General features: G+C 40.2%; 1 protein-coding gene across 4 annotated transcripts in view; it reads right to left on the bottom strand.

Annotated features, from left to right (window-relative positions):
• ntrk3b (neurotrophic tyrosine kinase, receptor, type 3b) overlaps nucleotides 1-17,862 on the bottom strand; it is a 164,517-nt gene that overhangs the window by 73,618 nt on the left and 73,037 nt on the right. For 2 of the 4 annotated variants that reach the window (XM_061068461.1, XM_061068464.1), the window contains exons 5-8: nucleotides 8,583-8,737; nucleotides 8,083-8,225; nucleotides 6,817-6,958; nucleotides 1,623-1,928 (exon numbers count right to left, since the gene is read on the bottom strand). In XM_061068461.1, the coding sequence (XP_060924444.1) occupies nucleotides 1,623-1,928; nucleotides 6,817-6,958; nucleotides 8,083-8,225; nucleotides 8,583-8,737 (746 nt within the window). Of the gene's footprint in view, nucleotides 1-1,080; nucleotides 1,096-1,600; nucleotides 1,929-6,816; nucleotides 6,959-8,082; nucleotides 8,226-8,582; nucleotides 8,738-17,862 lie in introns of all 4 variants that reach the window. The other 2 variants (XM_061068462.1, XM_061068463.1) reach the window with 2 other exon arrangements.

Below are 17,862 nucleotides of genomic sequence, written 5' to 3'. Positions count from 1 at the left end.
GCATCACTGCAGCATAATTTGAAGCATGAAATCTCCCTCAAATCCCCAAAAAGGCAGCAAAGTGTCTGTTGAATTGTAGAAAAGCAGAAGCCACTGAGTAGCTGCCGCTTGTTTTTAAACTAGAATGAACAGCAACATGACACGTGCGTGTATGAGGAATAATGTATTATTTAGTTTAAAAACTCAGCCTCACCCCGACAGACTCAAAAAAGCAGGTTTTGACTAAAAGGCTGCCAGTTTAAATCCTGACTAGGGATCATAATCCAAGCAGGGAAGGGGAATACTGTCCACTCTCTCTCGGCAGCCTGGTGTGCCCTTGAGCAAAGCTGTGTACCACACGTTCATTATGTTTAGCAAAGCTTTGAAATCAAATATTAGCAGCAGCACTGACTGCAGCACAAAGGGAACAAATTTCTCCGTGGTTGTGATCCTGATGGTTATGATGGAGTATTAGGGCCATGTTAAAATAAATTGGAGATTTTCAGAATAATGTCGTGATAAAAATGAAAACAAAGTTGTTACTAAGAGGAAAGTTGTAATATTAGGAGAATTAAAATGTCATGAGAAAAATATCAAAACATTCTAATAATTAAGTTGTAATATAACTAAAGTCATATAGTTTTATTAGAATAAAGGAAATAATCAGCCAAGAGTCTTCATTCTCCTAATATTTGACTTTATTCTCGAAGTCTCATTTTTATCCCTTTAAATAGCCCTTATACTCCACCACAGTTAATCTATGGCCTCAAATTGGAGTCGAAAATCAAACAATCACATCCAAACTTGAATATCAGCCGCTGTAACCTTTAAAGTGAATCTGCATGAGAAAGTCATGTTTGTAGCTGAAATGTGGGCTATAGAAAATATTTGTATAGAAATAAAATAGTGTGGAAAAAGTCAGCACTCAAACTCAAGTTAACAAGGCTTCATTAAGAACTATAAGATCAAGCCCATACCACTTGGGGGGCGAAACAATGATCTGAGCCCATAATAGTCGACCAACAGGTGATGCGTTTCTCTACGACACCAAACAAACCAAATGAAAACATCAGGTTTAAAGTTGAAAATTGAAACACTCACCTAGTTCCACTACGTCTGCAAAAGAGAAGACAGAGAAAGTCACACTATGTCAATAAATTGACAAAAGGTATTAACCTTGGAATATTGACCATGGGGAGAAATTTGTGAGTCTTTGTGGGTTTATTTCTCCTCCCTGTGAACTGAGGATGAACTGCTGGCGAACAATCAACCTGACTGAACTGTGAATGAACCCTGGCTGCTATACAGCCAGAAGGGATCAGCAGCACAACCTGCAGCTTGTGAAGCAAGCTTTTTAATAAAAACTAAAAGCCCCCAATAGTTCTTCCACCAAGAACAGAACCTTTAATTCACACACCAGGAAGTGAAAATAAGAATTCCATTGGTTGAGGCCTTGTTCCGGTGGTGATGCTCATTCCCAAAGAATATCCATGGGATATCCAGGCAAAATGTGTTAGTAAACCTCGTATTAATTACATTATTACAATTAGTATACTCTATTGTGATCATGCTGTCAACTGTGCATCACTCTTTAAACAATTGTACCATGAGGAAGACCCACCAAGAAGGAATATTCCACTCACCTTCGTCAATGATGCCTGGATCCAATAGGAAGTGACCATACACCGTCTTTGTGACCGTTCCCAGCGGGTTACTGGCCTCCAGGGTGTAGTTGCCATTGTTGATGTGTGTTGGGTTCTGGAAGGTCAGACAACCCTCTAGATAGTCCTGGTAGAACTCCATCTCAGTCCGAATGTAGTCGTTCTGCATCACCTCCTTCTGCTTGTAGAACCAGCGTAGCTTGGGGTGGGGGTAACCCCGAACCGTGAACTCGATGCAGGTGTGGAGGCGTTGCTCTGGCTCAGCCAGTCTCAGGATAACTGGAGGAACTGCAATGAGGAAGGGAGGAAACCAGGTCATTCAAAAGACACAGAAATGTTATTGGCATGAAGAGCACAAGGGGAAGAATAGAATGAGCAGCTCTAAGTCACAGTCCTTCCTTCTCCCATCAAAGAACCTGTTGTTTGTTTTTTGTATTAAACATAAGGTGAAGTATAAAGACCTTTATGTGTTGAGAAGGTTCCACCACCCTCAGGCTAATGACAACCTTTCCTAATTCTTCTGAACAGCCTAATAAATGCAGCAGCAGACTAAACACAGAACTGTTTTGATTTGTTCCAGGAAGGATGACATTTAGGACTTAGGTTTCTTGCCTGGGAGTGGCAATGAGCCTTTAACTGGACATTGCAAATTGCGGCACTGCAAGGGATGGAGAAGCAAACGGATAGAGGGACTCCTCCTGCTTCCAACACACGGAGGAATCTCCTGTGCATAAACAAGCACGGGGCCTCACATCCCCGACATACTGCAACACACCTCTGAATCCTCAATGACGCCATGCTACGAGGCAATTTATCACTTTAAAACCATCAGATACGTTTCATAAACAATTGATCTGCTAATTTGTCTTTGCATGAGTCCCTTTTGCTGCTTCATCATCAAAAGGATATATTTGGCAGGCAGATTTAATCTGGCAGTCGCTCTCGGTGTGTCTGTTCTACATATCAGCCGTGCCCCACCAAACCTACCTATCCACCTACACACACACACACACACACACACACACACACTCAGACATATAGACACACAGACACACTCATTAAAGCCTGCAATTTCCAGCATGTGTAAGCCATCCTTTTTATATAACTCGATATCGAGAGTTGTATGTCCTAATGAATCCCCCCCCCTGTAGTCTCCTTCAGTGTGTTACTAAACAGTGCATGTTTCTTGATTAGAATCTTAACCAAGAGGTGGAGTTGGGGTTTTTGTTTAGTCATTTATTAATTCAAAAAACAATTAATGACAATCACGTCTGTGCATTATCTGGTTACAACCCATCTGATGGATGTAGAGATGTAGGCATATATAATTATACATCCTGAAATATATCACTGAATATGTAAAATATTTGACCCTTCGGTGATACTAAAAAAAAAATATTTGTGAAAATATCAGCTTTAGTTATGAGGTGTTATCCTCTGGGACCTATTAATGTGCACATAAAGTTCAACGTCAATTTATGTAATAGTTGTAGAGATATTTTTGTTCAGATCAAGACTGTGGACTTCCCCTCTGCTGGTCTTTGTCTTCCTGAAAGGCGGTTCAGATCTGGTATTAAATACTTTGTTACCTCAACCACAGAGGTTGTGTTTTCATGGTGATTGTTTATCCATTTCTTAGTTAGCAAGACCACGCAAAAATAACGCGATGATTAACCAGGAAAACTCAGAATCCGTAACATTTTGCAGTAGATCTGGATCAGGGGCATATTCCATTTATTCCACATTTTACTTCTTTCAAAGAATTCATTGATGTTGATAATGATGTTTTTCGGGGCCTGATATTGACTTTAAAATTTGGTGCAGATTCAAATAATAAACAGATGTAGTTAATTTAAATGTAGTTTAGCAGAGGTATTTGCTTTATTGAGTGTCATTCTATTTTACTATGTGGTTGTAACAGTGATAAACTGTGATTGATTGAGTTTAAATTATGAAATAAATGCAACTGTCAGTTACAGCACTGGTCATTACGTGTGTAGCAACTAGCGCTTATGTTTTCAAAGCAAATAATCGTCCACTGAGGACATGAATAATCTATTTATCGGTGAAGCTGTCATTTTATAAATTGCTTCGGTGATATTGTTCCTGTCAGACAATAGTGACAATAAAGTCATTCAACTGAACTAAAGGCTAAGGCATGTGGATGTGTGAACATGTTGATGTGGGGGTGTGTGCAGGAAGAAAGCGAAAAAAGGCCGACAAAAGAGCGGAGGAGGAAGTGAGGGTGGTTATAGCCGTGGAGCCTATAAAGAAAGAGAGGGAGAAAAAAGAGAGAAACACAAAATTCTCTTGTTGATGGACAGTTAAGGACCGATCCATTTTCCCCTCAGCAAAGCTGTCAGCCCAGTCTCACTCAGTACAATACAAGTCATTACAGTGCTCCATACTGGTCTATAACAACATGGCGTCCTTGTGGCGCTCATACAGATGACAAGCTTTGATAACTACATGCCTTTGATCAGTGAGAACACTGAATACAAGGCCAGTTGTGCAATGTTATCGAGTGGTAACATTGGTGGCAAATTTCAAATGACATGTTCTGGAGATAAAACATCATGGCTGGCAGTGGGAGGGGAGGCTAAGCATTTCATGGGACACGTATTCCCTCCGGGCGGAACCAAATCGTGATTAAGACTTTAACCTGCACGAAGCGTAAGTTATATTCAGGGTCCCAGGGGGGATAATTTCCTTACTAATTAGTTATAATTAGAGTTAATTCCTTGTTCTACCCCTGCAGCTACCTAGGGAACAGAACTACTAACCCAGGTGTTAGCTTGTGCCATGTTCTTCACAGAGAGCTATACACCTTGCTTGTCCAACAGTAAAATATATGGTGACATATGAATCTACGTCGCTGTAGAGCTGCTATTGTTCCACACTGCAGCAGAACAATGGGCCTGCAGAATTTACATCGTGGCTAATTACAGTTTCTCTAAAAAAAAGGGAACTCATCTTTGAATGCAGAGAACGTTGCTTGACGGCTGGTAATTTCCCTGTCAATCAGATGACTCCCTAATCAGAGCAGCAGTTTAAGCTATTTTATGACATTTCCAGAGACAATAGGCTGCACAGGGGAGGAAATGTAATTACCATCAGAGCATGTGGTGAAAAATTAATAAGTCAATTTGCAGCACCAGCAGAGAGTGTCAACAGGAAAAAAGAAATGCCTGGAGATGTACATTGATAGTGTCCGTGTGGAGGAAGCCCTGAAGCCTAGATGTTGCAAAGTCTATCAGTCATTCTGGCATGGTCCTTAGCAGCTCTGCTCCTGTATGAGTCGGTGACAAATCTCTTCCGTCCTGTGGCAGGATGAATCGCAAACAGCCACAATAGATTGTGTCTCACGACAGCAAGCTTCCTAAAAAGAGAATAATGTCTGCCACCTTTGATAAATATTGGCTTTGAATGCAGTGTGTCCCACATCTGCCCATTGCCAATCCACAGGGTGAACTTACATAAGAGCTGATATACAGCATGTAATATAATTCATGGCGTGGATATTCAGAGAAATCCTCATGGTTATCAAATCATTGCTTTATCATTTTTGAGAGATTTATTTTTTTGGCCTTTTCTCTTTTTGCTCCAATCAAGGCCACACTTTCCTGTGGGCTGCAGGGTATATCCTTGTTAATTGGCTACATCAATTTCACTTGGCTTGTAACTGTGCAACACCTCATTGCATTCCAAATGTACCTGCATGATTTGTCTCTTCTGCCTGAAAAAGGAGATTTTTTTCCCTGTTGTAAATTATTCTCTTACACTGTCAGTGTCTTTAATACAAGATATATTTCAGTCCATTAAAGCTGCTGTGAAAGTCATCTCATGCAAAAGACAATCACAGAGTCTTCTTGGCTCCAAGCGTTCATAATGAAACCTCCCCATCTCAAAGTTAGTGTATTTTATCCAGAACTTTTTTCTTCACTTATTTTTCCTTACTGCCCGCCTGCTGGTGTCCAGTTAAAGACATAGTGCCCAGCCTGGAGCGAAAAATGTATTGAAACATTAGGTCATCGTTTTTAGTATGGAATTATTTATTTTTCATGTTAAAATATATATTTTGCGTGTTAAAATATATATATTTATTAAATGAAAAATTATAATTGATCATCTTTGATAAAATGTTTAATTTACTATGTAGATATGTATATTATTTTCTCTGAATAACATCCAAAGAGCCTTAAATAAAATGGTTCCAAAGAAAAATCTGCATTCCCATGACAAAAAGGGAAATGGAAAGAAAAGAACAGACCGTGTCATAATATCACCCAAGTCTTTACAAAGACATGCAGGTGTTGTTCTTGATTGACAGGAATTACTCAATATCTTCACAGAAAATGATGTGTGTAAAAATCAATCCAGACGAACACTTAGTGAGCTATTCATAATAAATACGAGATCATTTGTTCCTGCCTCTGTCTGGTAACAACAGAGGAGGCTTCAGGTTCAGCAGCCCTGCTTCCCAATCCCCCAATGAAACTACCTTATACAGTAGTGTTGGGAAACTGAAGAAGCAGGTGAGCAGCATTAAGTTGAATAAATGTCAATCGGCGTAATTGGCTTGGGTCTGAGGGAATTTCTGTTTTATTAACATCGAAATGGAAAAAATTATTGAGTCCTTGTCAATAATAGGAATTTAAATAATGTAATTAATTATTTGTATAGTTTACAACTAATTATTTTGTAGATGGTTTATTAAAAAAATCCTGGTTGTATTATTTTATTTATGTAATTTCATAGATGATAACCTAATTGAATTGAAGAGGCTTGTGATAGTTGTCCTGATGATGTTAAATCTTATGCTAGAAACATAAATAGCTTTGCAATTTAGATTTACAAAACAAATCAGTGTGAATAAGCAAATGTGTTATGTGAACATACTCACCTTCACATAACATCAACTCTGAATGTTAAAGCAGAGCTTTACACATATTATGAGAGTGTAAGAGTGTTTTCTCATAATTTATAATTGCAAGGAACAGAGTGCAAAAGGTAGCAGAAAGCAGGGATCAAGAAAAGCCTCTAGGATTAAAATGTTTGTCTCTGGCTGTGAGTTACTATGTCCACCAAAGACCTGAACACAGTCTTCCCCTCACTTCTCAAGTTAATGAACACAACTTTCTTCAAAGATTTGATCACAGGAAAAAATCCAACTCACACTGTACGTTGAGCGCGATGGAGGAGTTGCTCATCCCCACCACGTTCTCTGCGATGCAGGTCAGCTGGAAGTTGTTGTCGTCTCGGCTGATGTTGAACAGAGTCAGGTTGATGGAGTGGATGTTGGGCCAGTACACATTGGACTGTGGACAGAGGATGAGCAGACACAGAGAGATGTTTAGGTATGCGGATGATATACTGTGCAGCCATACACTTGTATTGCAGAGTTTAAATCTTTAATTACTTAATTAAAACTTCAGTGAATTATTTATTGGTTAGACTCCTGTGGAAAGAGACAGAATACAGTGAGGGAGTACACTGCATCGATTGGAATTAATTACCTCAAAGATTTAGTCTGGTCTGTCTACTAATGACCGAGCATGTAAAGAGAGATAATTGATACGTTTTGTCACAAATGTACACCTATACACCTGCAGGAAGCCTTGCATTTCCCCCTTTGCCTTTAGCTGGCCAGGTTCCCCAGCACTTTACTCATCCCCATGAGCTACAATATCTGTCTACCGCAAAACATCGCGCCCGAGGCTGAGGTAACTTTCATCTCTGTAGTCACAGCGAGCATTAAAGACACCGACGACAAATACAGCCACATGGCAATTTCAGAAACTGCTGTTCTCCTCTCAGCGCTGTTTATCTCTGCTGTTGTTATTGCTGTGACGTCCCTGGGGCCTGACTCTGGGGGGGAGATTAGTGGGTTTGCTAGCTCACTGCGGGTTCAACCCTTGTCTCTCACTCACACAAGACTGATGTAGTTTGAACAGTGGTAGGTCACCATGGTCATCGATACAGCCAAGTTGTTCTCAGCATGTGAATAAGTTATACAGCTTGATTGGGGATTTTCAGACCAAAGTTTGGGTTTTTTAAACACATTAAAGCTTGTTGAAAAAAGACACAGGGTCCAAACCAGCCTCAGGGCAGGTTAAAGACAGACTAAATTCACAATTAGTGCAATCCGGGGTAAAGAGAAACTGTGATCTGAACACATATTTTCAGACAAAAGTAATACATTTAGTTTTAGTGTGAAGTAATAATACAGAGATCTTGATGGAATAAATGAAGCATATTTAGGGGCTTTGTGTCTATAAGTGTCTGCAGTTTGGTGCAGCTTGATTGAATTTAAGGGGACTGTTGGGCTTTAGTGGAGGTCTGCACTCTACTGAGTGTTATTCTAGTTTTTTCAGATGTTATGGCAAGGTTAAATTCTGAGAACCTCTGAGCAACCAGGTGTTTGTGTGTGTGAGATTCTGACCAGGTGTGTGTTGATGGAGTTCAGGCCGCTGACAGTCCAGTCCACTTCAGGCAGCGGAGATCCAGATCCATTGCAGCTCACCGTCACATTGTCGCCCTCCATCACCAACACACTGCTGTGGCTCACACTGATCTCTGGCAAGTCTGCAAACACACAGACACACACGCAGAGACAAACACACATTAAATGTCACAGGGATGAGTCACCAACAGGAGATAATAAGTCTACAGCCTCTGTCGGAATCAACACACAGCTTCTCAAATCAGATTCACCCTCTGAACTCTGTCACACCTCCTCCTCTTCCCGCCTCAACTCATCCCCCTTCACTTCGCTTTTTCTACTTCACCTTTAACCCTCCCTTCTCCCTCCTGCGTTTCCCGTCTTCTTAGCCCACCTGCTTCACCTTTCACTTTCTCCCGTCTCCTCAGCCGCCCCACACCTTGTTGTTTTCGCTTCTTTTCCTCCTTTTAAAAGAAGATCAACCCCCCTCCGTCCCTTACCACAGTTGTGGATGTACATGCTGTGCAGTTTCATCTTTGAGGCTCCGTTCCTGCAGGACAGCTGCTGCGTGTGGAGCCCGGCCTCCCCCCTCTGCTGCCACAGCTGGATCCAGCGGATATCACAACCGCAGTCGAACACCACACCATCCAGACGCCTTTAAAAACAAAAGACAGAGTCAAAGAGTCAACAACAAAAGCAACAACAAGCAGGCTGTCCAGTAACCTTAGGATACAAGCTGCAAAGGGGCACCAAACCATTATCTGGAGAACACACACAAACAGCACAGGCAGTGACGTAACTACAGCAAAAGGATACGTCTGTTTATCTCCTCTGCTACATAAACAGCAAAAGCATAAAAAACAACAAAAATATCAGTATAAGAAAGAGCAGTCTAACGAAGGCAACACCCATGATGTCTGATGACTGAGGCAGCATACTGTCATTTTCTTCAGTGACACCAACAAATTGATTTGTCAAATTAAAATTGCACCTCTACAATACCTCTTTTACACTCAAATTATCGGCTATAGGCTACACAGGTTTTCTTAAACCGAGTAAACCCACTAAAAGAAAATAGTGATTGACTCCTTTCCAATTGCCAGTAGAGGACTTTGCCTTACAGAATTTTCCGTGGTATGTGATGTTCAACAACACAAAAACGGAGGTGCTCTCTCACCTTAACATATCAGCGTCTTGAGCCACATGTCACGTTTCTATCTCTGCCATGAAGACCTGGATTAAAACCTGTGTCCACTGCTGACTCATTTGACCAGGGAGAGAAAGCTGATTGTATTCAACAAAGACCAGTAGAAAAATGGGCTAAACATAAGCACAGCTGCAGGATTTGTATAACTTTTTCACTGATTCACTTGTATTACCCGGCCTTTACTCAGATGTGTTATTGAAGACTTGGAGTTCACTTTTGAAATTCACAGTGACAAAAAGTCTTCAGAAGTTCAGATCTCTGCCATTCCTGTAAATTTTTTTGTAAAGAACCCACCATTTTGGACATGTTTCTGCCCGACATGACAAGATCAGCTTTTGATTGCATCATCTTTGAGTTTCAAATATAATACATGCAATTGAAAACAACAAGGATACTGCTACATAACCAAAACAAAGAATAATATCCATTAGTTTTAGGTAAAAGCCTGGTGTATACACTCTGTGTAGGCAGGCAGAGTCTTCACCTTAGCCTTCACAAGTGGCCAACAACGTGATGAGAATTTACAGCTGTGCACTTGTATGTCTCTGTCGCTATTCAATACAACACCAAACAATAGTTGCAAGTAAGGTTACTATGCCACTGTGGGTGTACTTCAAACAGCAGAGGCTGAAACTAGGTAGTTCAGGTTGGAGTTGACTGAAGCACGAGGGTCAGTTGCTCGTTGTTTCAATGAGAAACACTGGACAAGACATGCAACCAGGTCGACCAATCACAGCAGCTTTCATCACCCCAAAGTGTGGTTACATTTTTAGGGAGGTGCATGTCTTGTTTACGGTGTAAGATACATGGCCACACATATTTTATCCAGTTCTTTCTTCATCAAAAAAAATTGTTGACCGATCTCCTAAAACAAGAGACATTCCCCATCAGAAATTCTGAATACATGACATTTTATGGTTAATCATCTTTGAATGATCAAACTGAATGACAGGAGCGTCAGGAAAGAGTGATTTATTCACAAGAAAAGCTTTAATGCTACAATCTTTGGATGTAAAAAGAACTTCAGTCGGCTGCTTTGCCAAAGCTGTGCAAACACTTAATCTTCTTCATTAGCAACCAAACCGGAGGAAACATCTGCTGCAGGAAAAGCAGCAAACTGATAACACTCTCAACCCAAAACAGTCTCCACAATCATAACATAATTAACAATGTCAGTGATGAAAATCTTCAATCTAATGACAGTGATTGCTCACATTACTGTATGACAGTCTCCACAGATATGTGTCATCATATTCTAGTCGAATTTATTCAAGTCAACAGACAAGAGGGAAAAAAATGAAAGTCTGCTTCGTGGCATTCAAATGTGAGGAGGTCGAAGGTCAAAGCCGTGTTCAGGCTTGCAGCTGTATTAGCAGCAGACAGGTATCATTAGGCTCCTCTGTGCATACATTTTATCCTTACACTAGTGTGCACCACACAATCAAATTATTCAACATGGCGTGCCACCTCTGCATTTTGCATATGTCCAATTTGGAGGCTGTGATTGACCAATTTTGTCAAGATGAATGCCTGTCCAAATGTCCTTGACAGAGGTCAATAAGATATTGCAGGAAGCATGAATAATGTATGGGCTTCGTCCACCATGCTGTATGAAGTAATGAGAATAGATTCCCGCAGGTAGATCTCACTTATTATCAGATGCTCCCTGGTTCTGATACTGTTGGTAGAGCCGCATTCATTATATGACCACTTATTCATCAAGCTAACAGACACACCATCCATTATCATCCAACTTATTTTTTCCTTAATTACAACCTTATTTATTGTATTAACCCTATTCATTTTATTCATGATTGGTAGCAATTAATTTATGAAGATGCAATAATAGAATACATTTGAACTTATATACCAATACTGAATACTGCATTTTTTCAGAATCGAACAATATATATTTTTTTATTAGCAAACATGAAGGTCCAATGATAAAATGATGAAACTCCTATAAATCTCAAAGTAGAATGATAAAACAGACATCATCCTCACTAAGAACTGCCAACTTCATGTCTGACAATGTCACATGTCTTAATTTCCCATTAGGAAAACATATCCCATGATATATTATGATTTCTAAAAATACAAGAGGAGCTCTCTCCACAGACAGATAGCTCCCTGCATGCCTATGAGAAGAATTTAATTTAGCGCTAAGAAAGTCAAAGCACAGGGGATCAAAGCTCGGCAGAGCACAGCAGACTAGGCTTTTTTTCCATTTGTACTGTAATTATGGTAATTGTTAATGAAAAACCTCAACCTCCATACATTACCCCATGTTGCTCTGGGCAGAGCTCATAGGTTCCAACGTGCTGCTGTATATAGATACTGAAAATAGGCTGGAAACAGCAGGATAAGAAAGCTGCATTCCTGTGTGTTAACCACGTGCCAGGTCTGAACATCGCAGTGGTGATTTTAAAGTTTTACCATTTAAACGAGCAATAAGACAACAAAAGAAAAAATAGCAAACTGACAGGTGGAAGTTGATAAGTGTGTGAAGGAGAGCAGATTAGGCTTAGAAAAGAACAAAAGCAAACAGCAGTGTGACCCCAGATGGAGAGAGCTAACAGCGTGATGTTTCCTTGAAGCTGGCTAACGATCCGCCCCACCACTCCAGAGGAGGGGTAATGATCACCACCGGAGGCTGTTTTTCTGGGAAATGTACACACAGGTGCTTTGGCTGAGGAGACGCGGATCACAAGCAACGATAAGCTACATTCTGCATTGTTGCTTGTGTGCTTTGATCTCAGTTTGAATGCGCTGCTTCCTCTCCTTCTACTGTTGTCAGGAATTATTTTCGCCTTTCAAATCCTGTGTGCTTAATAAATTGCCTTATTTGGATTTTTTTTTCTCTACCACTGTTCCACTGATCTGTGTGACTGTAGGTTGTGCTTCCTGCGAGGCCTGGATTTATGGTAATTCAGCGGAAAAGAGGGGTTATTTTGTCTTCCTGCCTGTTACATCACTTATATGAAAATCCAGCACATCCACATGTTAATGCATATTTAATAACAGTAAATTAAATTGTGGATCCACTGTATATCCCTTGAATATTTGTCAACTGACTGCCTACTAACCCCTCCACTACACAGGGATTGTTCCTGTACCTATATTGTCAAAGCATGTTCGTCAAACTCCAAAATGATCTTCATTAAGAAACTGTATGGATGGAGCTCTAGTGACCACTCTACATACAATTTAAAAAGTGGGGGGTAGGTTTATTTTTCTCACCTTCAAAGACTGAAAAACACGAGACAACTATGTAAGGAAGGAAGGGAGTGAATTGCATATTTATCAGATGTAACAATTCCTGACGAGTATTTCATTAGCTATGATAAGATTATAATGTGAGTTATTTTGAATTAAAGTGCCTGTTCAAGACTTGTGCATCCACTATGTACCGAAAGCCACTTATGTCTCTTTCACTATGTTCTGCATTGCTCAAATTAAACATCAAGTCATTATAATTATCTCCATGGCCCCGATACAAGCAGCTTTAACAATCTCTCTTCTCATCAAGAGGAACAGAACCAAGTGCTCCTGTGTTGCTTTGACTGCTGACCGAGATCAGGTCTTTATTTTCCTCTATAGATTTATAAAAGGTCATCCATAGTTTTATCTCTTTTAGACCTAACCATTGTAATGCACTTAAACCTGGCATCAGTCAACTTTGTATAAACTGTAGTTAATAAAGACTGCCTTTAACATGAACTAAGAAAAGTGACAATATAACTCCAATCCAACAGTACGGCCAGTACTCTCAGTATTGTTATCATGCAGAATAGAGATTACCCAGCTGTCATGTTATTAGATTGGCTTCCAGTGTCCTGAAGCAGCTGATTGACAGTCGGATATCTATTCATAGGCATTGGACTGAATGAGGTGACAAAGCAATGAACATAAAGTGGTTGGTGCCTGCTGCACTGTTGCTCGTCCCTTGTCAGTAACATGAAATGATGCACACTGTTTATTGTACAGCAGGAGTTAGAGCGATAAGAGTTTCAAGATAAAGTGGTGTAAATCCATCGGGGAAATAAATGCAGAAAAAATGGAGAGTTGACTCAACCAATGTCAAACGTAAACCTCTTCTTTTCAGCAAGAGCTATTACAACAGAAGCATTTTCCCCTGATCCGGCTGAATTTGTTGCTTTTACCAAGCCGCACAAAGTGTGTATCATTGCTTCGCCACACTCCTGGCTGCTGCTGGACAGCCGCCATCATTGTCATGCTGTATCACGCTGTGAATAAATAAATCACTGTTTGTCCCATGATAGCTTTTCTGTAAGGTTGCAGCCACTTGGCCAGTTAGTGTCCCAGCAGGCTCTCTCACTGCCCCCCCCCCCCCCACCCCCCACCCTTTAAACCTCTATACCGCATAATTTGTCTGAAAAGCCAGACCTGACTTTGGCTTATCGACAGCACCACCTGCACTGCAATCATGTAGAGGAGCAGGGGCACCAGTCAGGTCAGGGAAGGCTCCGGGTTGCAAAAATGTACAATGTGAGCAGCAGCTCAACAGTTGTTTTTTTTTCTTCACAGTCTAATATTGTTGTATGAACTCTTCTGACGCTTTGGGGATATTTTTAGAAGATAGGTGATTTGAAAGCTGCTTTTTTGTTTCTTACACTGGTTTATGTAAATATATACACACTTTCACATTTGAGATGTCAAGTGTAACAACAGATCTGACTAACCTTGTAGTTTAATCAGGGGTGAAATGCCTTGCTCCAAGGTGCTGTAGGGCTCTATTGTCCCAAAGGAAAGTAACAGGCAGGTTCAAGACAAGTTTTATTGGTATTTGGTACTATTTGGCCATGCTTTATCTGAGGAGTGTTACTTGATGCACTGGTGGTTGTGTTTTTACAGTTCTGGTGGGTAAATTACTTTTTGGTTTCAATCTCCATTCAATCCCTGTCACTTTTTTTTTTTTAACTGCTTAACCCATGTCATATCAGAAACAGACTATTTTGTAGCTTTAAATTACAGAATTCAGATAAATTCTCAAATTGAGGCCAGGGCCTTCACTGACCTTTTATTTGGTACAGGATTACACAAGAAGCAGACCTTTATTTCTAATTTACCCTGTCGCATGGTTAAGACAAACTCGAAACCTCCTCCATCTTTACTTTTTGTCTTACTAAATAAAGTATGACATCCATTTTCACAGCACTAATCACTCAGCACAGCATGAGTCATGTTAGAGCCAGTTCCCAGACTGATGTTGATCTATCCTGAGTGAAATGCAACACTTCCTCTGGAAATTTCACTTCAAATCATGCTGCCTTTATTTTATAGGTCAGCTTTTGATGTGAGAAAACATGAGGGCATTTTGAGTATCATACCATCAATCAGAGGTAGGCAAAGAAAAACAATGGTGGAAATAATCCACTGGAAATGTATTTTGTAGTGAGTTTACTTAGTGAGTAGCCGTTCTTCCTCACCGTTTTTTTTTAACCTGGCTTTTATTTGTTTATGCTGGCGATGCCCCAGTTTCTTATTTTATATTTAACTTAGCTTATGTCACTTAAACACTCAATAGCCAGCATATCCCAAATTAGAAATGACACATATTCTACTCATTCAAACATACATTGAAATCCATGTTCCACTTCAGGTTGTAAGCCCCACTGATTAAAGCTGATTAAAACTTTGCTGCAGTCATAATGTGAAAGAAATGAGTTTTGCATCTGTAATTTTTAGCCCTACACATTTACTCTACAAATCCTTCTGGATAATCCGATAATTTCTTGGTGAATGGAACTGTTGCAGTCACTTCATGCAGTCACATAAATTACTACTGCTTTTTGTCCAAAGTATTTGGAATGGTATAGTTACTGCACATTCAGTTTCTTTGCAAGTTTAATAAACTTGTGAATTATGTGTTTAAAGATCTCCAAAAACAAAGATGCTGCTAACTATATGACCAAACCTAACTGCATATGCATGAAACCACAATGACTTCATGTCACAATGATTGCTGATGCCTGATACCTTAAAGCCGAGCTGTCCTGTATTTTTTTAACTTTATTTTAATGAAATATACTCTATTGTCCTCATGGGGACATTTTTTCCTGGGCCAAAGTGCTACAGGAGCTGCAAAACAAATATCCGGACAGAAATATTGAGAGTGGGTCTGTATCTTCCCTCTCAACACTGCATTTATACAATAATCAACAAATCAGTTAATCAGTAAATGAATCCTAGAAAGTCTCCTCTACATTTTGTACAGTACACATGTATTCTGCCCAGCAGTTTGGCCTTTAAGATGGAGACCTCTTTAATGTACAGGCCACTGCTGCTCCCAGTCTAGTCTTTTCAACCATGTTTAACATTTTCATACTCTTTCCTCTCGCACGTCAGTCTTTGATGTTTTTGAAGAATGATTGTAAATGTCATGTGATTTCAGTACGAGTTTTCCCTGAGTGCAATTGGAGCCTGATGAAGTGAAGGTTAAAATCAAGTAATTTACCTGCTCATAGAGCCCTTGGAAATGTTATGTTTAATTCATCCTAATTCACTGGCAGTCACATCAGAAGATTACAAGTTTTATCTATTCATATTTCAACCATATTCAAAGAAAACTCCATTTTGCAGTGAGAGGCGTAAATGTTTGACTTCGCGTTCGGCCCCTGCTTCCCGTGGAGCTGGGATTAAAGAAGCGCTAACAGAATAAAGGGATTTCGGATGCACATTGCCTCAGGCAGATCACTTCCGCTCCTAACGAATACGAATATTCTGCTCTCTTTTTGTGAACCAGACAGAATGAGCTTCCTCGAAGACGCCAGTCCGGGTGACTGCTGCTAACTCTGCTTCAAATAATCTCCAATAATATCACCCTGGGAGCCACAGCGGAAGGTTTAGCATTTAGCCGCCCCCTTCACCCTGCTGCTGTTCTCAGGCTCGTGATTGGCTGGGCTGTGCAGCACACTGCAGCAGCTCTGGTCCTTTGGCTAAAGGGCAGACAGACAAAGAGGCAGAGCCGATTATCTGTGTCTCAACCAGAGGCGGTACGCAGCAGACATCTATTGTACAGCTTCAATGTGATGTTGGGGCCTTTTCACAGGAGCCACAAAAGACTTGAGATGATTGAGATTTCACTGATAATATTGCTATTGTTAGTGATATTAAGATATTGAAGGGAGTGTGAAATATCTGCCCAATCAACCTGCAAAACAAAGCCACTGTTTTGCAGTTACAATTTACTAAGCTTGATAAGGGGCGTCCGATAAGAGGAAAACAGACCTGAAATACGTTAACTGATAGAAACTCCAGTTTTCTCTTTTTTTAACAACTGTCTTATCATAAAGGTTGACTTTTGTCCCCACGTCTGATTTATCTGTGGATAAAGCCTGCAAGCATCAGCCCCTAAAAACCATAGAATACTACTAAACAGGTCACATAATGAGTGAACTACATAGTCTGTGCCTGTTCGGGGTGAAAAGAGAAGCCCTGCCTTCATGTATAAGAAGCTCAATCGTTTATTCAGCTACTTTGACATGTTTTACATCTAATTAATTATGTGTGTAGGAGAAGTTACAAGCAGGAAATGTAGCATTTAATTATGATCTTGGTTCATCACACAGCTTTGATGAAGCTACATGTTGTTTAATTGGGATTTCAGAAGGGCACTGGTGCTTTTTATCACTTTTGACGCATTACATTTTGGGCATGCTTGTTCTGTACAAATACATATTCTTAATTGTAATATGTTCTATGGAAGCATCTCCCCCTGTTGTTTTCATTTCATCTTTATAAATAATCAAGTAGCATTCAGAGCTATTGTGTTCAGATAATAGACTTTGACTTTTGAAATCAATCGGTGAAACATCATGTTTTAAGCTTCCAGGCCATGCATTGTAATCGCAGGCTTAAAAAAGCTTTTACTCATTTTATATTCATTGCAGGTCACTGTCACCGATGTTACAGCTATACAAATTTTACTCTTTCATTGTTAAAAAATACACTTACAAAAAACAGCGCCTAGAGTGACTGAGATAACATGGTGTTGCAACAGCATCATGGCATAAGGCCATGCTCTCTTTTTGTCGCATAAAACGGAAATTATTTCAGCTGGTTTGATCTTCCCTCCATTTACATAATATCATTGTGGTTCAGCAGCACGTGTGGGCACTCATCACTGATACTGCATTGTGTATTATTCTAATAATTAAAGGAAATAGCCACCCTGTGAGCACGGTTCATTTGGCATGATTAAATGATCGGCACCTACCAAGCTAATATGGTCCGGGCGAGCATGTAGCAACAGTGAGGAGAGTAATGATGTCAGGGCCACGTCCCAGACTCTGCCCATGATAGAGTGACTCATTTCCTATTTGCGAGGCCTGATTCCACATGGCTTCTTCCTTGCATAACGCCTCGGCCCACGTCTGTGCCGCCACGCCACTCTAAGTGACACCTCTTAACTAAACACACCAAATGGAATAGACATAAACCCTCACTCCTCATCAGCATTCACCAGGAAACACGAGCATCACCCTGCCCTGCTTTTCATGTAGAACAACAAAGACACCATTTGTACACATCTAAAATGGTTGCCTTAGAAC

The sequence above is a fragment of the Limanda limanda genome, chromosome 3, assembly GCF_963576545.1.
Source record: "Limanda limanda chromosome 3, fLimLim1.1, whole genome shotgun sequence".
Classification (NCBI taxonomy): domain Eukaryota; kingdom Metazoa; phylum Chordata; class Actinopteri; order Pleuronectiformes; family Pleuronectidae; genus Limanda; species Limanda limanda.
The sequence above is the reverse complement of the archived record's forward strand: the minus strand, read 5'-3'. Positions and strand labels throughout refer to the sequence as shown.